At 37.3% G+C, this 24117-nt stretch overlaps 1 protein-coding gene across 1 annotated transcript in view; it reads right to left on the bottom strand.

Annotated features, from left to right (window-relative positions):
* Positions 1–24117, bottom strand: part of ARHGAP18 (Rho GTPase activating protein 18) — a 131887-nt gene that overhangs the window by 26821 nt on the left and 80949 nt on the right. Inside the window, exons 4-8 of the mRNA XM_007450525.1 lie at positions 23784–23840; positions 19088–19266; positions 8771–8936; positions 6514–6605; positions 2116–2193 (exon numbers count right to left, since the gene is read on the bottom strand). Of these exons, the coding sequence (XP_007450587.1) occupies positions 2116–2193; positions 6514–6605; positions 8771–8936; positions 19088–19266; positions 23784–23840 (572 nt within the window). The remainder of the gene's footprint in view (positions 1–2115; positions 2194–6513; positions 6606–8770; positions 8937–19087; positions 19267–23783; positions 23841–24117) is intronic.

The raw sequence follows: 24117 nt of genomic DNA on the forward strand, positions 1-24117 counted from the left end.
GGAGAGGGAGAGGGGGAGGGAGAGGGGGAGGGAGGCAGGAGAGCCCAAGAAATGCGGTGGGGAGGGGAGAAGAAAGACAACCCAAAATTTTGCACATTATCTTTAAATTATTTATAACAGACCAGCTGCTGCATCATTCAGTCTGTGACAAGAGGCTGTGTTGAAGAGTTGAGCCAGATGAATCCACTGAATTGACCTTCTAAGAAAGTACATATAGTTGAACTCATCCCTCTGCCAGCTATCTGGTCAAAATGTAAAATCCGCATTATATCCACTCTTGTATGGCAAAGTAAACGTGCTTATGACTCTTGTGAGTTGGCCGTCCCATTCTGCTCATGTGGGCCGTGAACAGTGACCTAAGAGGCGGTATTCTTGCTGAGATGGGTAATATGAAGTCACGTTACTGGTTTCTGAGGGACTCTTGCTCTGTAAGAGAATGTACCTCTCAACAGAACTCGTCTCCCAATCACACACAATGTCCCTGATGGACTGGTGGTGAAACTGCCGCAGGTATCAGCAAATGAAGTGAGACAGTGGCCACGTGTCAAACTTACAAGAGCACCAAAACAGTTTCAGGGACCTCTGTGCACCAGACAGCAGACCCAGGGGACACAAGCTGAATGACATTTGTGAGCAGGGTATATATCAGGTTACTCAAATCCTATTAAACTGAGATCACTATGTAGAAAGAGGCAAGCAGGCTGAAACTGTCCGCCTAAATTGAGGAAGCTTATTGAAATCAGCAGGTGATGCAAACTGTGGAACCTATGAACAGTAATCCAGTCCTGGACGCATCACAGCCACAGTCACAGGTGAGGAGAGTGTACAACCACCAAGAGTCATTTCTTCCCGATCCAGCTCTAAAGACGTCATACACAATATATCTTCAGGAAACCAACAGAGAATAACCCCCCATCCTATTTTTTCTTGGATTTACAAATTCAGGATGACAAAATATTGGATGTGGGCAGCAATGAGTGTTATCTTTTTAGAGCTGGAGCTGAATTTGGAGGATAAGGATAAAGGAGGTTGTTAATGACAGCTAACCAAAAATCTTCCCTGGATACATTTTCCAGATAGAGCTACAATTCCAAGTATGCGGCCCCTGTACACTGCAAAACCCTGTGGAGGCGTACGAAGTATGCATCACCTGTAGGGTAATTCTACTTGTACCATGCATTCATTGGATACTTTATTCCCTAGCACAGGAGTTGGGGAGCAGACAAAGGAGGAAGGTACACAGCATCCATGGACAGTGGGAAGCAAATGTCACCTTGAGAGAAAAGAAAGCAGGGGAGGGAGATATGGGACGCCAACTGGGAAGGCTGGGAATCCCCTTGCCTCTTTCACAAGCCGGACTCAGGCTACCCTTGGACCCAGTGAGCCAAAGAACTGTAGCAGTCAGGAGAGTGCTTTAGACAGTCTCATTCTGCCAGCTCACTAAGACTGACAATGTAGGGGAACTAATGTCAAGTCTCCTACTCTGCTCACCTGGTGGAGTGTATCATCCTGCCCTTAAAAAACAACAACAACAACAACTCATTTTTTGCTGTTACTCATGCTGACTAAATCTGTCACCAGCCCGCTCTTACTATTTTGACTCACCATGTTCTCTTTTCATCAGAAGGACAGAACTACCCTTGTCTTTTTTTTTTTTTTTTCAGTATGCGGGCCTCTCACTGTTGTGGCCTCTCCCGTTGCGGAGCACAGGCTCCGGACGCGCAGGCTCAGCGGCCATGGCTCACGGGCCCAGCCGCTCCGTCCCCTGCATCGGCAGGCGGACTCTCAACCACTGCGCCACCAGGGAAGCCCTACCCTTGTCTTTTGCTTGTTTACTTTCGTTCCTATTTTACGTCTGCAGAGTAGAGAGATTAAAATCATTTGCCTCTTTATTTACCACAGTAATATTATAGGTAATAGGGTGATTTTGAAAAAAAAATCAAAACTTACAAAAATCAGAAGAGCCTGTAGAAAAACTAAACTGAATGTTAAGAGGTTTTTGGTCTATTTTGTCTTCTAAAATGGGAAGAAGGGGCAGGGAGGACAAGTTGGCTTTTAAAATATAAAAATATAATTAAACAAACAAGTTTTAGATGAGTAGAACCAAGAAATTACCTTGATTCGAACGGCAGCTCCAGGTATCCTTAAGAGGCCTTCTGTTTCTAAACCTCCCTCTTCAATGCGAGAAATCAGCTGTGTATAAACAGAAGAACGTTCTGAGTTTGGCATTCTTAACAGGTACAATCCCAAATTTAACATCTATTTCATATATAAATAAAGGAAAACTGATTACAGTGACGTGTAAACTGGATTTCACAAAGTTTTGAATGCTATTGCACTACCACTACCCATCCTTTAAGCCAATGCATCCCAACACTTTAGTCGTAATTTAGAAAAAGTTGGGTCCTTTGGAAGAAAAGTGTATAATTTCACACAACAGCTGTGCTATCCCAAACAGACACTGACCCACGTTCATGTTTCAAAGCAACTAAGACCATGTATTTCTTCTTCTTTTTCAGAAACACACGTTCTGCAATCAAATAAATCTTATGAAATTCTAGTATTTGCATATTTACACCCCTTTTTTAGTTTGTTCAAAGAAAGAATTATTTATGACATGAAGGAAAAAACTCCTTGCAAATATTCCTTTTTAGGCTTTAAGCTTTTGGTGGTAAACTTAAATTAAAAAAACTGTTCTTGTATAGGGCTTCTAAATCATAGCCAATGCCTGATGAATACATACAGATCTCTCTATCTCCAGAACCCCATTAAAATAACAAAGGTTGTTTGCTTGTTTGTTTTAAAATAAAGCAGAAACACACAAGAAGAGGCAAATGGAGAAACTACAATGACATAACACTGGACGCCAGGAAGATAATAAAAGAAGTGATCATTTTCTTGGCAGACTTCCAACTGGAATGTTGGAATTCCCTGGGCAGTACACAAAGGCTTTTTAGGGGTCATTCTGCTATTTTAAAGAAGTCAATTTCTTTGTCCTCAGTTTAAATATAGCATTTCCTAGCATCATATAGGTTTTCCTTCCTACCACCCATTCCCCTCCTTTCACAATTGCCTTCTTCAGAAAGACAAATCTACTATTCACTCAGCCCCAAACTTACTATAATACTCTCTGCATATTGTAAGGCACAAGATCTTCCAGAGTGCCAAAATAAGATAAAATTTTAATTTTTTTTTTTTTTTCAGGGAAACCTCATTTAATGATTTACCAACGCTCTTAGAGCACGTAGGCACTGGAAGACAGGGCAATTTTTCTTTAATGACCCCACCTCTTCTATTCCTGGATTATGGCCAAAGAATGCACTGATCTTGAGGGAGTCAGGTAAGAATAAAGCAAAGAGTAGTCTCAAAATTCTCCCAAAGATTTATTATTAACTGAAAAAAGAAGCATCTTTGACTAAAGCAGTACACGATTTTAAAATATTCAAATTGGAATGATTTCTAAGACATTTCTCAAGTTACACTGGATAAAAACCCACAGCAAAAATCTTTACATGAATTATTTTAGATTAGATGAGCATTATTTAATAAAGTATTTAAAACCAAATTTATCAAAAAACACCAAGCAACATTTATTCAATGTACATGTAATTTTTGTTCTATTTCATCTTATAAAATGTTTAAAATGTTCTATTAACAAAAAATAAAATTGTATGCTAGCTAGTAGCTGGACCTAATTAGTTTTTAGCAGTATATGAATTTTGCTTTTATTAAATACACAGGAAAATTTGATGATTTCTAAATAACTGAATGAGAGTAATTTCTGCATTCTTATATTTGAATTCTTTTTATTATTCTCTAATGCTGAATACCAGCATTTTATATATATATATATATATATATATATATATATATATATATATATATATATATACACACACACACACACACACACACACACACATACACATTGTCTGAAGGAATGCCAGGTGTTTTCTCATATTTCTCACTTTGAAAATAACATATTTTTTGCTACCACATTATACTGCCATTGGTAAAATATAATGCTTTACAGCTTTCCTTTTATTTTCAAGACTTAAAAATGGAGAATAACTATAATGATCTATATATTTTAATCATGCTGCTTTTAGTAATTTATCTTATAAGATACAGTGTAAAATTTATCAGTAATGTTCATAGGCTTTCCCCAAATAGATAATACATACTTATATGAATTTATGAACTAATGAATTGAATATGAAGTCAGACTTTTTTGATACAAAGTATCTTTGATTTGGCTGATTAGTTTGATGGTGAAAATAGGATTTGCTAATTTGGCAGAATTTTGCCATAGATAAAAATTAAGAATATTTCTATTTCCCCAACCCTTTCTGAGAATATGGTTTAAACAATGTGCCTCTAAGTAGGGAAAAAAAGAAACAGATACAATTTACAGATATTAGATAAGCTTTGCTAAAGCCCTTTTGAGGTACAGTTCTCAATAACGGAGAAAATGTAATCCTCTAAAGAATGGTAATATGAATTTTTGCAAATCAGTGGTTTCCAATTCTTTCCTTTCTACAAAATTAACGGAATACCTAAATGAGTTGTCAGCTGATAAATCAAAAAATATTTTTCATGATAAATCACTGATTTTTTTGCTTACAATTCAGAGGGAATGCAAACAGATGAGTGTTATCTAATAGACAACTCTGTATGTTCTCTTTTATTTTTTATATGAACCAAAAATCTTTAAGGCTCTTATCCAATGACTTCAAACTGGTGGGCAGTCTGAGTCTCCAGAATGTTGAAGCGACCAAAAATGTAAAATAACTGACTAACTAAACAAATAAATACAAAAACAATTTCAAGAGAAAATGATAAGGGGCTGGATGCAATCCTGGGCCTGATCAGGAGGCAACAATGACTTCTGTTAAGACCAAAGCTTACTCTTTGCTGATGTGATAGTGAATCTGATGTGTCAACTTGGCTGGGCTACAGTGCCCGCTTGTCAAATACCAGTCAAACACCAGTCTAGGTGTTGCTGTGAAGGTATTTTTAGATGTGATTAACATTTAATCAGTAGACTTTGAGTAAAGCAAACTACTTTCTATAACGTGGGTGGGCCTCACCCAGTCAGCTGAAGGCTGTAAGAACACAGACTGAGGTTCCCCAAAGTAGAAGCAATTCTGCCTCAAGACTGTAACACAGAAACCCTACAGGAGTTTCCAGGCTGCAGGTTCTGGACTCGACACTGAAACATTAACCCCTGCCCGTGTTTCCAGCCTGCTGGTCTGCTTTACATAATTCAGACTTGCCAGGTCCCACAACTACAGAACTCCATTCTTTAAGATAAATCTCTCTAGATAGATAGATAGATAGATAGACAGACAGACAGAGATAAAATCTCCTATTGGTTCTGTTTCTCTGGAGAACCCAAATACACTTGGAAAGGATCCCACTGAGATCCCCGCTTTGTCCATGTGTATAAGTAACTCGCACCTTTTACTGCCATTAAAAGAATTTGAATATATGGCCTACGTTTGTTAGCATCTCTCTGTTTTCACAGACACCGCTGACAACTGTCCACACAGACACAGGTTCTGCAGGCAATGACCGGCAGAAGCCGGTGAGCAGAACAAGCTATGTAGAACAAAAAGTCCATCAGGAGAAACACTGAGACACAGGTTTGGACGTAATGGTGAATAGGAGGACTGAAGAAGTCAGAGCTTAGTAGGTAAGACAGTAAATGACTGTCTTGGAATAATGGAAGAATCAGTGCCAGGTAGACTGAGCTTGAGTATTGAATGAGTTTGTTGAGTCAAACAACTGTGAAAGTTCCCACTGCCATTCTTGCTACCCCAGAACTTTCAGGAACTGTGAGATGTCTGGGCTGTTGCAAAAATCCGCATCTTGGGTAGCCCATAACTGATTTGACCTACCTTCCTCATGGGCATTCTCTGTCTTTTATCAAAGTAATCTGTGTTTCTAAACAGTGATGGCTCAGAGGTTAGACTGAAGTTTTTATATTGTCATAGATAACTGTCTTATGAATAACTGAGTGTTGACTACACAAGTGAATTCATAGTTTAGCAATCATTTTCTAATTCTACTTTATGGTTTCTTTGTCTACTTTCGAAGTAGGCACTAGTAAATTAAATTGGACATCCTCATTGTAAATAGGAAAGCTTAGAAAATACATACAGGTGTGAAATATTCATGAGGATTCAATTCCCTAGAAATTTACCAGCAGTTCCCACTCCTATGTATTATAGAACTGAAATCTCAATTATACAAAGCCAGCTAATATAAGACAGAAAAATGATGCCAGGTAATCACAGTTACAAGTAGTAACACTGAAACCATCACCATGAAATAAAAATTAGAAGCCCTTGGAACAAATTTGTTTCCTGAATAGAAAAATCAAAGTATAAAATAAAAGAGCATATCAACTGGAAAACTATATTATAATAGTATGAATGCAAAAAGAACAAAAACAAAACACTATTAGCTCAAGTATGTTCTCTCTATGCTGACCCATCCAGGCCTACTTACTTTTTGAAATATCAAGGGTATTCGAGTTCCTGGTACTTTCTTCTGATCTTGTTCTAACAGCACTGTCAATGGAACACAAAAAAGGCCAGAATCTGCAACAGAAAAATAAAATTTCTTCACTTTCATCAACCTATAAAATATTAATGCAAAAATGTTAAGGCTTCAGATTCCCAATATTGTCACTCGATCCAACAACTATTTATTGAGCACCTAAGTGAATGACTGAGTGACACTGTCTACCAATTAGGTGAACACAGCCTAACTGGCAAATTCTGGCCCTGCCTTATAAAGCAATCTAGCAAGTAAAGACAACTAAACAAATGATTACAAATCATCACCAAAATAATTAGAAAAGTATAAACTGTTACATATGAGAAATAGAGTGCTGTGGGAGTATGCAAAATATGCAAATAATTTACTAAATGTAATCAAATTAAAAGTTCTGGCTTAAAACAAATATCACTCATCTCTTCCATACTTAACTGACATTCAACATTCTATTGAATACAATACAGCAGAATATAAATGTTTGCTTTTTGAGAAAAATCAGCCAACATTATGGGCTTGTTCTACGAATGTTTTCCTCTAGAAAATATAGGATATACTTGGTCTTTGTGAATTTAAATTTGTAGTTTTATATATTTGGGAATAACTCCAGAAGAAATGACAGGTAATAATTTATAATTTTTCTAAATTAAAATTATATACCTTCAGTCTGATGTGAGCATAACTTCTCCCCAGAACCTCCTACCCCACACCCATCACTGAGTGAATAGTTAGCTCAGAAGTGTAACACACATTATCAGGGGAGATATAAATCATCTGTGAACACGGAACGGGGGATTATCCTGTGATGTGAAAACAGACATTGGAAACTGTGACACTCAAGAGAGATGACGTTCAGCAGAATGCTAGTAACCCAGTAAATAACTTTTAGTTTAGGAACTAAGAAAAATGTGATCTTTAAGAATGTCAAAAGTCTAGTTTATAAGATGTCTTAGATAAAATACAAAAATATAAAAAAGATGGAAAGAAAATCTATTATATTAATAGTGATACTTTTAATGAGAATGGCTTAATATTTCTCTCTCTGCTAGGAGGCAATTCTAAAACATAAAATTAAAAGACCTCTTTAAGCCACTTTTAAAGTCTTGAACACTGAGTCACACTATTTATATTTCTATTTTGTATCTGGAAAAGACTTTGTGATGAGCTTCTGAAAAAGCATCTGAAGTCTTCATTATCTACAATGGACTTGTGGAAAACCAGAACTATTTGACTCAGAAATTCACCATCCCAAGCCTTAAGCTAAAATACTCAAAGGAACAGAACACAGAATGAGGTCTTCTGGGGCCCAGCATGGGAGAGAGGACCTGAAGGGAAGGTACACTTCAATCCTACAGAGAAATCGCCTCTAAAACTTAAATCAGGTGAATACTTGTCTTTGCTATTGTTACCATAGCAACTCAATAATCCCCATTCTCGGTTTCTCTTTAAGAGATACCTTTAAAGTTAAATAAGATGTCAGAGATTCCTAAACAGAAAAGCTTTGTCAGTAGAAAATTATCTGGATTTCCAGACAAATAAAATCTTGGAGAAATCAGAAACTGAGGAGGTGACTGTTCTCTATCATACTATAAAAAATAAAGTCTATTTATATAATGGGTAAAGCAAGCTGCTTACAAAGGAAAAAAAACTACACATACCTGTGAGAAGCACAATTTAGTGATATTGTGTGCCACAGTCGCATTATTTTCTTAATAGAGGGAAGAATATTTTTTGCAGAATAGTTAAAAGTAGAATGCAAATGAACAAAGGGACAGACTACTAACTGCCTATGTATTTGCCATCAAATAAATAAGCAAAAGTAATTGATCAGGATTAACCATCTTAAAGTCATTTTTCAAGATCCAGTTTTAGAAATAAGTAAGTATATGTACCAGATGTTTTTAAATACTGTTTTCAAAGGAGGGAGCATTTGAGTTAAGAATCCTTGATTCAGAATTTCCTTCTAATTTCCTTCTATGATAATTAAATATTTGATTATGTCTTTATTTTCTATAATCAAGGAGGCAGTGCATTTTTATCAAGTTACAAAAATTCTGAAGGGAATGTTTTCGAATCTGCACTTTAGATGTATTCGTGTGTTGGTTTATTTTGTAGGCGTTTCCCACTCCCCAGAAGAATACTTCTAAAAAGTCAAGCTCATTCTTACTACTTCAGGAGTAAATCCAACTGTTTTTCATTTCAAAATTACCTTTTGTTTTGATTTTCACAGCTTTTAGTTGTTTCAGTTCAACACCCAATACATCATAGAGGGCGGTCAGCTCAATTAAGGCTAAATGGCAAACTTTCTTCATGTCCTGGGGCGCCAGGTCACCAATCTTGGTGGTGCCTGTTTTGTCTTTTGGCAATCTGAAACTCTAAAATAAATGCCATTAATATAGGAAGGATTTACAGTATCTAACCCGTTTTTTAATGAAACACAACAAAACTGTAACTATAGAAAGAAGTTATTCTCAGAGTGCTGACAATGAAATTGGCAGAATTTCTGCAGTCAGAATGAAGAACAATCCTGTTGTAATGATGATCCCAAACCTGCAGGGAGTCAATATGTGAAGTCTGACAGGCAACGAACCAGACCGTGTTCTAGGAGTGTGAATACCAGCAGCCAAGAGAACAAGACAATAAAAACCGAAGGAGAAAAAAAAAAAAAACTCGAGTTAACTGACCTTTAAGAGCCAAGAAAGATTAGAAGTCAAGACAAACCATGAGGAGGAGGACGGAGAGGAGGTGGGAGATGAGAGAGCAGGAGCAACCACTGGTGTGTGCCAGGTACCCTTTACATACATTATTATTCACTGTTATATACGTAATACATGGCATTATATATACAATATTATATATGCAGATATATGATATATATAGTAATACTGTCATAAAAATCCAAATAAGGCAGGTACCGAAGAAGGGCTGTATAGCACTGGGGAGAGGGGGAAAGCAGAGAGGAGACTAAAAGCAGGACTTTAGAGCCAGGGTGCCCACCGGTCATCTAGCTACTGCCTAGCTGTGTGTGACTTCTGGCAACTCTTTAACCATCCTTTCCGTAAAATGGGAGGAAGAAAGGGGGAGCGGGCTGGGGGGAGGGGAGGAGAAAGGGAGAAGGGAAGGGGGAAAGAGGAAGGGGAGGGAAAGGCAAGAGCGGAAGAGGGGAAGGAAGGGGGAGGGGGAGGGGGAGGGGGAGGGGGAAGGCCACCTAATTCAGAGGGCTGTTGTGAGGTTTAAATGCCTGGCACTTCCCAAACACTTTTATGTGGTTGCTACTACTATTACTTTCACCACTGAATAAATAAACTGAGACTTAGATATACCACTATCACGGGCAAATAAGTGGTGTTTTTGTTATTTTGTGCCTTTCTCAAGTATTATCTACTACCTATCCAGCCTCTTTTAATTTTAAATATATTAAAATAAGAAAAAAAACAAAATAAGAGCATGAATTTCTCTAACGTATTTACTACAAATGACAGCCCCATTGTATTTACCAATTACTAAAACAACGATCATTGTCTAACAGGTTGATAAAAATCTTATTATGAAGGTTATATCTCTTGGGTTTGCCCTTGATTTCCTAATTTAATGGCCAAGAATATTCAACTGATTCCCTTTTATTCCCTTTACTTTGCTCGTTTTTGTGCCATATCATTAACACTTCATAGTCTAAAAACTATTGCAAAAGACGTGTCCTAAAGTAGCAGTTCTCAGGGTGTGCTCCAGGGAGCCAGAGAGGTGCCCAACACTTTTTTCAAGGAGTCAAACAGGTCAACACTATTTTAATAATTAATACTAAGACATTATTTGCCTTTTTCATTCTCATTCTCTCATGATGCACAGTGGAGTTTTCCAGAGCTTTTACAAGACATGTTATTGCCAACAGACTGAACGCAGAAGTAGATATGAGAATCCAACTAACGCCAACTCAAGCCAGACATTAGAGAGTTGCTAAAATGAAAAACCATGGCACACTTCTTAATAATTTGTTTTAGAAAATATGCCTATTTTGCATAGAAATGTTATTTATGTTCACCATAATACTAATATATTTTAAATGGGTTAATAGTTTAAAATTTTTTCAATTTTAATTTCTAATATGGTAAATATCCATGGGTATAACTGACATAAAGAAAAGCTCTCCCCCCCCTCACATACACAGTATTTTAAATTATTTATCAAGAGAAACTTTTCCTTAGCCTACTTATTCACGTTTCATAGCTCAGGAACACAGGTCAGTGACCAACTTCCATGCAACTCAATCCAAAGAAATTCTTTACATTCCAAAATCACTTTGTACCAGCCTTCTTCGTCTCCTCAAAATCTTCCATGGCATCATAGCTTCCGTAGAAATCCGTGTATGCCTTCTTTCTTGGGTCAACCAGAGCAAACACAGAGAGCTGCAGTCCCCAGGGAGACAGCGAATGCGCCAACAGTATGAAATCACAGATTCTTGGCCAGAAGGCCATGTGTCTGAGGTTTCATCAGAGCACTGGAAGCTGTGGTAGTTATTCTCCTCAACACCAACATCCTTCCTGACTGATAAGAGAAAAGCTTTTTGAGGTCCTCAATAATTTTTAAGAGCCTAAAGGGGTTATAGGGCCATAACATTTGAGAGTCACTGTCCTAGAGCATTTCCTAAAACCTACAACTTTGGGCAGTTGAGCAGCTAATTCCTTTCAAGCAAACTCAGCTCCAAGAGAGAATCTTCTAAAGTTCTCCACAGAACTTCCTACAGAATCTTCTTTGGAATCTGCTATAGTCTCAAGAGAGTCCACTATAGGAGAAACGAAATCTTTCTTAACTTTTTGTAATACATTTTTCCCTATGAGAATATTAAAAGAACAGCAGTAGATATCGTTAATATGCTGCCAAAGTGAATTTCCAGCAAAATTTCCAGCATTAATGGTACAGTGCATAGGGGCTGAGAATGAGAACATGCAGCCAGATATCACAGTTTTGACTTTTAACTATTACTGCAAGGTAAGACAAAAATAATACTCATCTTTGATAAATGGTTTGTCATTCTATTCTGCAAAAGTTCCAACAGGATAAAAATTATTACAGCATATTCTAGGTTGGGAAACTGAGGTTCTTTAAGAGACTAAAAATGCTCACATAGCCAGTGATATAAGAAGGCAAATTCAGACCTTCTAAATCCTAAATTGAGTGGCCATTCTGCTCTGCTCCATTTTCCCTGCCCCCCCACAGCAGGCAGGGAGGAATCTAGGTTGATCAGTGTTGATGTAGGACTGTGAACCCCGCAAGGACAGGAACCATGTCTTAATCACCTCTGTATCCCTGCTATACCACAGCCCTGACACACTGCGGGTGTTCTGTCCCAGTGTATTCAATGAATGAAGACACACACCAGACAGGGAGAAAAGCACAGAATCAAGCTCAGTGAGGTACAGGGTTACTGGCTTGGTGCTCCCCCAATTTTTTGTGATTTGTACTGAGTTTCACTTTTAAAATTACACAAAACTCTTCCCATTTTTTTCTCGCCTGGCCCCAGAGTTCTGCTAATTGTTTTGTTTTCTGAAGGGCTGAACCAATCCCATTTACCAACCATTTATTAATTTTAAAAAAGCCCTAAATGTTTCATTAAAATCAGTTGCTTTTGTTGTAATAAACCAAATACATGTAATATAATTATTTAAAGCATTACCCAAAGTAAATGTGTAAAGAAACCTGAAATATTATTAGTTCAAACATTGGATTTACCTAGCAATATGTTATGAGCTTTATTTAGTTATTTATTTAACATTGTGCTTAACGAAAGGAGTTAGTTCTTTATCCCAATGTTTAATTCATAGCAGCAGCTTTAAATATTTATGAAGTTTCACGTCGTTTTTGTTTAGTTAATAGACTGGATGGTTCAGTTCATTGGCTAAGAGAAGGCAATGCGATTTCAGCAAAAGAAAAGCTCCTTCACCTTTTGAAAAGTGTGCTTTACAAAAGGAATGAAATAAAATTTTTCAAAAAATATAAGGTCCTTGGCTCCCATGCATTACCATAAATTAATCAGGCAGCTCACCCAGGCTGCACCCCTCTTCTGTAGGCCTTGAGGTATGAGGGGCCCGTTAGACACTTTATCAGTAATGACGGACTAGACTTTTTCACTCATCAAGTCACTCTAGCTTCAATTCAGAAAGCAAGAGAATCTACTCTTACTTGGTCAATTTCCACAGATGACTTCTTATCATCTGCTAGGAAATTCATTTCTTATCTAAGATTCTTCCATGTGTAAAAATGTGATTTTATTACAGTGTTTCAGTCATTGTCATCCTAGGGAATGAATACTTTTCTAGATAAGTGAAGTTTTAGAAAACTTCAAATTCACAGTTTTTAAATTTTCTTTATTTTTTTAAATGGAGAGCAATAATCATAATTTAAACTTCTCATGACAATTCTGGATCATGATCCTACACACCTATTTTTGCACTGTGTACAAATGTGTGTCTGCCTTAGGTTTTCAGTCTCCTCACCCTGTCCCGAACTAACATTTCTTTTACTGTCCTTCTGCTTCCTCCAGAGATGTTCCATTTTCTAACAAACTCCCAACTTGAGCCTCCATGCAAGTTTTTAGCCTTCAGTATGCACTGAGCTTTGTTACCAGACAACCAAAGTTGCCATAAAACATGAATTTACTTGAATTAAACATAATTCAGTAAGAATCCAAAAGACACTAAATAAAGACTTAAGAAAATATAGGCATGCATCTAGAACACAGGCTTCACCACAGTTATCATTTCAAAGCTATGATCTTAAAAATTGCTGAATAAAGCCTTACAGTTTTTAGTCTCCCAAGATAGGATAAAGGAGTGAGTGCTATTAAATTTCTATTGTATATGAAGGACTCAAGAAACCAGAATCTTATTTGTATAACATCCCAAGCTATCCTGAAGAAGCTGTCAGTAGCACCAAGAGAAGGACACTTAAACTCACAACTAAATTAAATGCACATATACCTTGCGGGCACGCGTCATCATGATCTTCCAGAAAAACTCCAGCTTCAAAAGCTTAGTCACTGAAGCCAAGCCTTAGCATGCCATGTAATCTCTCTAACCTGTTTTTCTGTATGAAAAAGAATCATAATATCTACCTCATAGAGATCATTTGATAAATGAACAAAATAATTACAGAGCATACTTTCTAACATATCATGGGTACACAAAAAACAATAAGTAACAGCTAAATTTTCATCTTAACACACATGAAAGGTTATAAAACCTGATCTCCAAATTTAAGAGAAGAAATTTGAATCTGCTGTGAGAGATCATAAGGAATTAACAAAGATTGCTCAATGCCATAAGAAAAAGGAAGTGAATGTAAAATGAGGTCAACAGAGAACAATGTATTACATAAAGCCTACTGCTTATTTACAGAAGCAGGAGAGCATGGAGTAGAAATGGAATTTGAGGTTTTATCTGCTTAGACTCTCACCTCAGAGTGACGAATATAAATATTTACTTCACCAATCATGCTGATGACCTGTAGAAAGCTTACAGTACGCGCATGCCTTCTAGAAGATATACAAATAAATAAATGGTTGTATAGATGAACTGAAGCATATATGCATAAATAAATACATGGAGGGGCTTCCCTGGTGGTGCAGTGGTTAAGAATCCACTTGCCAATGCAGGGGACATGGGTTCGAGCCCTGGTCCGGGAAGATCCCACATGCCGCAGAGCAACTAAGCCCATGCACCACAACTACTGAGCCGGCGCGCCACAACTACTAAAGCCTGCACGCCTAGAGCCTGTGCTCCGCAACAAGAGAAGCCACCGCAATGAGAAGCCTGCACACCACAACGAAGAGTAGCCCCCGCTTGCCACAACTAGAGAAAGTCCGCACACAGCAACGAAGACCCAACACAGCCAAAAATAAATAAATAAAAGTTAAATTTTTAAAAATTAAAATAAATAAATACATGGATACATTGACACTAATTATCAAAAGCATGACACCTTAACAGTTTAAAGAATGATTTTATAAATTTTATTTAATGTAAGTTCACAAACAGGAAAGCACTAACAGTAAAGCTAGATACTGAGCTAGACCCCAAAGGATGGGATAAGGCTTCCTTGATAAGCACGGAACAACAGAGGGGTAGAAATGGGAAGGTCATTTTAAGCTTGGGGCACAATGTGAATAAAATCTAGAAAGCAGGTGAGCAAAAATTAGTTTGTTAGAGAAGAAAATGAGAGAGGAAGTTTTGTCTTTAAGTTTCTGAACTAAATTCCTAGTTTATTCCACTGTTCGAATCAACAACTTAGAAGTCAACAGAGTCTTCATCTTGTTTAATTAGACTGTACCATCCTTCACTTAAACCCCCTTCCACCTGTTGAGATATATTAGACCATCACTTTTTTTTTTTTGCGGTACGCGGGCCTCTCACTGCTGTGGCCTCTCCCGTTGCGGAGCACAGGCTCTGGACGCGCAGGCTCAGTGGCCACGGCTCACAGGCCCAGCCTCTCCTCGGCACGTGGGATCTTCCCGGACCGGGGCACAAACCCGTGTCCCCTGCATTGGCAGGCGGACTCTCAACCACTGCGCCACCAGGGAAGCCCAGAAAACCATCACTTTTAAAAGATACTTTTGCTAAGGATGGTCTGGAGCCTGGATCATCTCTTTAGGCCACATGATGCATGCATACTCCTTTACTTTTCCCACTAGGCGTAAAAATAGATTCGTAAAAATATATGATAAAGCCTGGAAACAACCTAGATGTCCACCATCAGGTGGCTGGTTAAATAAATTGTGATACATCCTCACAGCGGGGTACAATGTATAAACAAAAAAGAATAAGAAATATTTCTCTCTACTACTATGGAGTGATCTCCAAGACATACTGCTAAGTCAAATATAAATAAATAAATAATGAAGTGTGTATAGTGGGCTACCATTTATCTAAGAATGAAAGGATAAACCATAAAATTAAAAGAAATTTACCTGTAAGGTAAATTTACCTGTAAAGGGCAGGGAGAGAAGAGGGTGATGGCTCAAGTACAGAAGTGAGACTTCTTATACACCTTGTTTTTAATTCTGACTTTTGGACCACTTAAATAATTTACATGTTTACAAAATAAAATTAAGTTTCAAAACAGCAATCCCTAAACACTGAATATGAAATGAAACTAATTAACCCAACCAGGTATGCGGTTGGTGGCATAACCATATGGAGAATCACTATCCTAAGCAACCTAAAGCAGAGTGATTTGATTATTACAGTCCTTTTGGGATGTATCCCAAGGATACAACCAACTGAGGAAAAGAAAAACAAGTTTAAGCTGTTTTTTAGTAATCACATTGTTGATATGCTGTGCATTAACAGAGGATAAAACACATAAATAATTATGTGATATTCTAATTGTATTATCTGCTGTATCCTGAAAACCACTGTTCTCAGCATGGAAGAAAGAAGACACAGATGTACTTCTGTCCTCTGAAAAGGCTTTAAGCAATGACCAACTCAGAGAAAGGAACATTCCTAGTGTCTTGAACATAGTCACAAAAGTATATTTCTACTAAATGGAATCAGAGTTTCTTGCAGAAATAGACAATTCTAAGTCTGAAGCAGAAAATATACCAGAAACATATGAGAAATTTTCTCTAGGGTCATGTCATATATGTCTACATCCATGAGTTAAGATACTATTTTTATAAGAAAATTAAAATGAAGCAACACTAATTGGCCACTGATGAAAGATGCTAGGGAACAAAAAAATAAATGGAAAACTGGTAAATGAAAGTAAGAAGTAACCCATTTGAGAACATTTTTCTTAACAGAAGTATTCAAATTAATAAAGGAAAAAAAGAAATTAGAACATCATTTTGTAACCATCAATAAACAAAAGGATCCAAGCATTGATCAGCAGCAGCTGCTAATTTCACAAAAGACAACCAGGTATTTTTAATCTCTTGATACATGATCACATATGAGTAGTCTTGACCAAAAAATGAGCCTGAGTCTGATGAATCTAGAGTCAACCAATTTACGAGAAGCAGAAGAACATGGGGACAGAACAAGAAACTTAATAACCAGGTTTCTTCAACAGACAAATTTTGAGGGAGGGAGAAAGGGAGGAATGGAAGAAAGGATAAGGAAAAAGAGGGAGAGTAATGAAATAAGGGAGAGAGGGAAGGGGAGGAGGCAGAGAAAGAGAGACACACACAGAGAGACAGAAGGAGGGAGGGAGGAAGGGATTACGAGTCTTGAAAGGCATTATCAACCAACTGCAATGTATGAACTTTATCTGGATCCTGATTCAAACAAACTGTAAAAAAAAAAAAAAAAAAAAAAAAAAAAAAAAAAAAAAAAAAAAAAAAAAAAAAAAAAAAAAAAAAAAAAAAAAAAAAAAAAAAAATCATGAAATTTGTGATTCAATTTGAAATTTGAACACTGATTAGATATTTGAAATTAAGAATTATTAGCAATTTTTAAGGTACAATAATAGTAATATGGATATGTATTTTGGGGGTTTTTTCCCATTTATTTTGTTTATTTATTTTTGGCTGCATTGGGTCTTTCTTTGTTGCTGCGCGCGGGCTCTCTCTAGTTGCGGCGAGCGGGGGCTACTCTTCATTGCGGGGCACGGGCTTCTCATTGCGGTGACTTCTATTGTTGAGGAGCACGGGCTCTAGGCATGCTGGCTTCAGTAGTTGTGGCACACGGGCTCAGTAGCTGTGGCTCGCAGGCTCTAGAGCACAGGCTCAGTAGTTGTGGCGCACAGGCTTAGCTGCTCCGTGGCATGTAGGATCTTCCCAGATCAGGGCTTGAACCCGTGTCCCCTGCGTTTGCAGGCGGATTCTTAACCACTGCGCCACCAGGTAAGCCCTGGATATGTGTTTTTTAAAAAACCCTCTTTATCTTTTTGAAATACATACTGAAATATTTATAGATGGCAAAATATATGTGTTTCAAAATAACACAGAGTAGGGAACTGGTTGGGGGTATGTATAGGACAGGACTAGTCATGGGAAAATAAATGTTGAGGCTAGGTGGTGAGTATTGGGAAGTTCATTATACTATGCTTTTTAACTTCTGTGTGGTGAAATCCTACAAAATAAGTAAATGTATTTTTTTTTCTTATTAGTCATCCATTTAATACACATCAGTGTATACATGTCAATCCCAATCTCCCAATTCATCACCCCCCCACCACCACCACCCCCGCCGCTTTCCCCCATGGTGTCCATACGTTTGTTCTCTACATCTGTGTCTCAATTTCTGCCCTGCAAACCGGTTCATCTATACCAGTAAATGTATTTTTTAAAAATATAAGACATTCGGTAGCAATGAGAACACTCAGTACACAGAGGTTGGTTTCTAAACACAATCTGCTACTGAAAAAACAAGGACTCCTTGAAGAAACAGATTCCTTCTAATCTGAGGGGAGAAAAGTACAAGGTGAGCCTGGAACATCTTGTACTAGAAAGCAAAGGAGTAAAAGAATGAGGACATGTTAAAATGGCATAGGAACCAGCTTGAAGGGCTCCCTTTTGTCAAATCTGGGTAAATTTAAACATCAAAGAAAAACAATAATGAGTTATAAAACAATGAACAAAAAAAGGAAGTTTTTGAATAGTGATATTCAAAAACAAAAAGAGAAAAGGGAGGAAAAGCACTATTATGGAAGATTGCCAGCCAATCAATATAGAAGAAATAACAGAATGAGAAATTCACCATTTCTCAAACACTAGTCTAATTATTGTTTCAGGCAAGGATTACAAACGCATGGTGAAGCCACTGGGCGGTAGGTTACTACTGGGAGATAGGATATTCCCTCAGTCTCAAGGATCGCAAATTAGTATTAATTGTACATAGGAAAAGGTATCTTTATGATGGGGAGATCCGGTGAACGTCTCCTTAACCAAGTGGTCAAAATTCCATCTCCGGTAAAGGGACCATCTGATGTCATGCCCCTCTTCTGACGATGCAATGAGAGGTATAAACATCATCTAGGCAGTAGTGTGACCAAAAATGTTTAATGTGAATTCAGTCACCAAGAACAGACAAAATCAGAAATTTGATTTGGACTCTTCAAAATATTAAAGAAAAATCAAGGGACCTGATCTAGATTTAAGAAACCAAAAAAATATGACATTAAATGCAACACATGACCCTCGTTTGAATCCCAGGTGCGAGTAAGGGAGAAGCTATTGATATTAAGGACAATATTGTGACAATTGGGAACATTTTAATATGATCATATATTAAAATATAATTATTGTTTTAATGTTCAAGTTCTTAAGCATTATAACTGTGTTTTGTTTTGTATGCTCTTGTTAAGCTAAAGAAAAAGGGAGTATATGTCTATAGTATAACCTATACATAGATAGATAGATAGATGTAAAAAAAAAAGTAAAGGTTGTACAATGTTAAATGGATCTACAGGAAGGCTGTAGGAGTGTATGCTATAGTATTCTTTCAACTTTTCTAAGGACCTAAAATTTTCCAAATAAAAAGCTGATGAACAATATACTCTGATAATGACATCCGAGTAGTGCATTACGTACAGGTAACAGGGCATCGTCCCCTTTGCTCCTCTGGATTTTCTCTCTGGAGCTCTCTTTCTGATTGACAGCTTGCTCTGCAAATGATACCTCCAGGTTGATGTCTGTTTCAGAGGCAGATGCCTCTTCAGGCACCCCTGGAGTCAGCTCCTTTTCGCCAACAACTAGGCTAGATGCCTGATCTGGGAAAAAGACAAAAGATTCAAGTGCTTTGGCTACTTCTTTTTTTAACTTCTAATACATCAACCATATAAACCTTTGGGAAAAGTACTATTTACTATAAGCAATAATTAACGGTTATTTTAATAGTAAAAAGTATACTCAAGGAATTCTACCAATGGTGCATGGGGGTGTAGAGGAGGGAAGGTGGTGACTAGAAAGCCAGAGTTGAATTGTGGAATCTTTCTCTGAGGTCACAATTCTTAGACTGAGTCCAGTTCCAAAACATTGATGGGTGATCTCAAGCTCTGAATGAAAAACCTCACAAAAATTTAGTAGACTTAATCATTGCTTTATTTTATACTGGGAGAGTAAAAGCAAAAAAAGGAGAGGAGGAGGTTAGCTTTACTCTCTCTTAAAACTATGATATACCATTTAATTTCCTTACAGTGGAACAGATCCCTGAAAAAGATTTCTTCCATGCCCTGCATGTCCTTTCTGGAATGTTACCTACCTATCATAGTAAAAATTCCAAAACAAAAGTTAGCACCAACAACGTGCACTGTGGGAGTCAGGTCTGGAGGTACCTGGCACCAGAACCAACAGATTATTACAAAGATTATAACAGCTCCCTTACAACTATAAATCTAATGAAATAAGTTCCATGTATTTACATCAACAGTTTATAATAAATTTAACATTTTTTTCTTGGTTTGTTTGTTGTTAATCCTCCAGGAAAAAAATTAACACCTAAAAACTTATTTGCTGAAAACGTCAGCTTTAAGCTTGGAAGAAAATACTTCTAAATTTGGCTATTTGCTAAGTTTTTGGTTTTTAACACAACTCACACTAGAAAAAAACCTGGAATCAATGACAGGATTACTGTTATTTTCTCATTGCAGACCTTTAATTTATGGTGGGCAGCTCTGGATTACATCAGTAAGCTTACATAGTACATTCAAATGCTTATATACTAACACAGCAAGGTGATGGAGGGTAAAGTTAATTTTAAAATTTAATAAATATGTCATATATATGTATATTATTAAAAGTCTGGTGCCTTCAGAAAATGTATTTGTATTATATTCTATATATTTTCTATACTTACAGTCATTTAAATCAAAAACACACAGAAAAATTGTTTTACTCAAAAGAAAATACGGATAAATCTAAATCTAGCCTTTTTCACTCTCATTCAATAAGCAGTGCGGGCTTCGTGGTTGTAGGACTTAGGTAGTGCTCAGCGGGGCCCCAAGCTGGGTTTGATGTTCTACTGTTGCTGTCTCGCAATTTGAACAAGAAGCCCACATTTTCAGTTTTCACTGGGCCTTGCAAATTACATAGCTGGCCCTGGTCACATCTCACAGTTAAGAAAGTGTAAAATGGCCCCATGTAACTTCCAAAAATAAGAGAAAATTTAAAGCGCTTTGATTGTATTTATCTGCTGCCATCTATGCCACATTATGCTTTTCCAACAGCCTGTGACAATTTTTTTTTTTTAATTAGGATAACTAGACCTCTCTCCGATTAATTTTTAAAGTATTAACTTAAATGTCAAAGCACAATTTGAGTTTTACATTCCCACCGGTTTACACTGCTTTATGTTTTACTGTGAATATGTATGTTGGTTTCCTAGGAAACCATTCTAAGAGGAAAAAACTGATTAGCCATTTTCTTAAATTAAAAGCTACCTTTCTGGGCTTCCCTGGTGGCGCAGTGCTTGAGAGTCCGCCTGCCGATGCAGGAGACGCGGGTTCGTGCCCCGTTTCGGGAAGATCCCACATGCCGCGGAGCGGCTGGGCCCGTGAGCCATGGCCGCTGAGCCTGCGCGTCCGGAGCCTGTGCTCCGCAAATGGGAGAGGCCACAACAGTGAGAGGCCCGCATAACGCAAGGGAAAAAAAAAAAAAAAAAAAAAAGCTACCTTTCTAAAAGCTGAGTGTTTATGGACAAGAATGTTAAAAGGACTCCCTTTTCTCCTGAGCAGCCCCATGTCAGAGCCACAATAAACACCACCTCCCCACACACACAAACAAATGTTCTGTGCTGAATTCAAAACTGAGGAGAAGAATTATAATTAAGTTAGAATACATTTTAAACATATGAATTTCCTCCAAAAATTGGCAAAAATAAAAAACACAATATAGAAAAGGCTTAAGGATCAAATGGTAACTCCAGTTAAGGCAGATAGCAGGAAAAACAGTTTCAGGGGTGATAAAGGAGCACTGCTAAAAGAAATAGTTAACCGATTAATAAAAGTATCTATGGATCAATTATCTACTCTCAAAGAGAAACGTTAACAGAGAACGCTGAGATAAACCTTTTGGCTCTTAAAGCCCAAAAGTGTAAATAATATAATTTATTTTAATCTATTCTCCTTTGGTTTTTAAGTGGATAATAGCACTGAGTTACAAATATTTTACAAAACTCAAAGTTTTTCAATTGTCCAAAATAATCCATATCTTTATTTTAAAAAGTAATTTCCCCTCCTCCTTGGAACTCGGAAAAGAAAACATACATAACACAAAAGTTTTAAAAATTATTTGGGCGTTATTAGTATTTCTAAATGTATGTATTAAACACTGGCCTTTCATATACACAGAGTTGTATAATTTGATGAAAAGTTAAGATTGATACTTAGCAGTAGATTAATTAATTTGAAATGCAACAATGCTTGCAACATTAAAATTTTATTTTTCATTTAGAGTAAGTAACTTTGATTGAACATGCATAGAAGCCTAAGTGTAGCGAAAACGTTTAAAATAGACCACGTAGCTCACACTTACAGATTTCAAATGGAAAGAGCTCCACTTTTGAACTCCAGACAATATTTTCCACGCATTTCATTCAGAACCTTTCAATGTTTGCATAACACTGGTTAATTCACTGGCTAGCAAAAGAGCATGGCATTGCCCAGAACAGGTGCAGTAGTAAATACTCAGTGACTTGGATGGCATTATACACATTCTCTTATTATTCTGACTGGAGGCTCTATGCCCACTTCATAGCATTCCAGCAAAAGCAGATGTAAATCAGGCAGCAAGTTTGTCACATTCCACTCGGCTGCTGCAAGCTAGGCTGGAAGGGACTGCTATAATGAACTTGTCTTCCAGAACTTCTGTTTATATAGCCTACATCACCATCTCTGGCAAAGGAGGAAAACACCAAGAAAGGACAATGTTTTCCTCAGTATTCATTTAGCAATTGCCAGTCGCTCTTCCCCAAAGCCCAAAGCATATTGATATTGGCACAAAAGGTTCATCTGTCTCTCTTAACGACACAGCTCTCTAGCCCGCCTGCACTGGCTATTCCAGCCTGCTTGCCACTTCAGTGTCTACTGGCACACAGACTTAGGGAAACACCCAGTAATTTCATTCTGATATAAAACATGTAACTAAAGAAATCTCCACAGAACAGTAAAAAGCAAGTGCTTTTATAGACATAAATATATAGACACGTATGTGTCTATACACACGCACGCACACACTTATATACGCACATACGTGTGTGTGTATACATTTTAAGGCAGGGGTGCAGGAGAGAAGTTCTGAGAAAAGTATGGAAGGAAGGATAAAGATACTAGATGCTCCAAGACTCCAAAATGTCCCATATACAGTAATTTTGGACTAACCTTTCATTTTTATAGGAAGGTTGGGAACACTTCCCAGGCCTCCACAGTCCACCTGATACTCTTCCTCCACTACTGCCAATCCAAACATAACACAAGTAATGCCATGAACACTCCAGGTGCCAGGTCTTAAGGACATAAACAAAAGAAAAGTCCCAAGCGGGACTCAGGCAGCCACCAACAACCTTTGCTATAGTTTTTAAGTAACAGCACACTGAGGATTAAATCTGTGACCTTAATTTAGAAATTTTCCCTTTTTGTAAATCCATGAAATAGCTTTAAATTCTTTCTTGGTAAGTACTAATAAAGTCTTACTATTTATTTTCATCCATGCCTTGAATTTCTAATCCATTTCTGAAATAACAGATACAGAAAAAGGAATGAAAAGGAGAGTTGTAATCAATGCCCCCCCCCAAAAAAATCTTAACTTAAAAAAAAAAAGTTTTTCTAAACTTTCTGAAAAGCAATCCATTTATGAGTTAAGAACTTCAGATCTGAAAATGAGGTTCCAAATTCACTGGCTCCCCTTACTAGCTGTGTGGCCTTGGGAAAGTAACTTTACATCTGTAAACCTCACTTCTCTCATTTGTAGAATGGGTTAAGAATATTTACTACATAGAGCTCCTGAGTATATTAAATTAGGTAAATATCTCTGCATAGTACCTGGCACATGGTAAGCATTTGGGAAAACTGACTATGTACAGAGGTGTTAGAACAGATAGAGACAGACAAGTATTTAAAAAAAAATCAAAGGCCAACTATATGCTCAGTCTTATGTAATCATCTATTTGGGTACTTTATATGAGTATTTGAATAGAATTTGCTTATCAGAATTGAGGATGAATGTTTTAAAAGGTCTTATCTGTTTGTTATACTAATAAATGAGAAAATACAAGAGAACGGGTCCAACTTACCATCTTTTCCTTGGTATTTGTTTTCGTCTGTTCTGACTGATTGTGATTCTGCACCATCTGGAGGCTAAAGATAGAACATGGGCCATTTAGTCATCTCTACCTCACAACCAGAGAAACGGTACTGTGAAATAACTCTATTACTAACCTTCAGAGTACAAGAAATGCACTCAGAATTATATCAATCACAGAAAAAAAGGACTACAGGTATAATCAACAAGCAATCATCCAATAAACATGTGATCACCCACAACTTGTAAGACACACTACTAAGCCCTGTGGGGAATAAGGGCAACACCAAGAGTGTCCCTGCCATCAAGAACACCGCTATAAATTG

This window comes from Lipotes vexillifer, unplaced genomic scaffold (genome assembly GCF_000442215.2).
Source record: "Lipotes vexillifer unplaced genomic scaffold, Lipotes_vexillifer_v1.1 scaffold537, whole genome shotgun sequence".
Taxonomy (NCBI): Eukaryota; Metazoa; Chordata; class Mammalia; order Artiodactyla; family Lipotidae; genus Lipotes; species Lipotes vexillifer.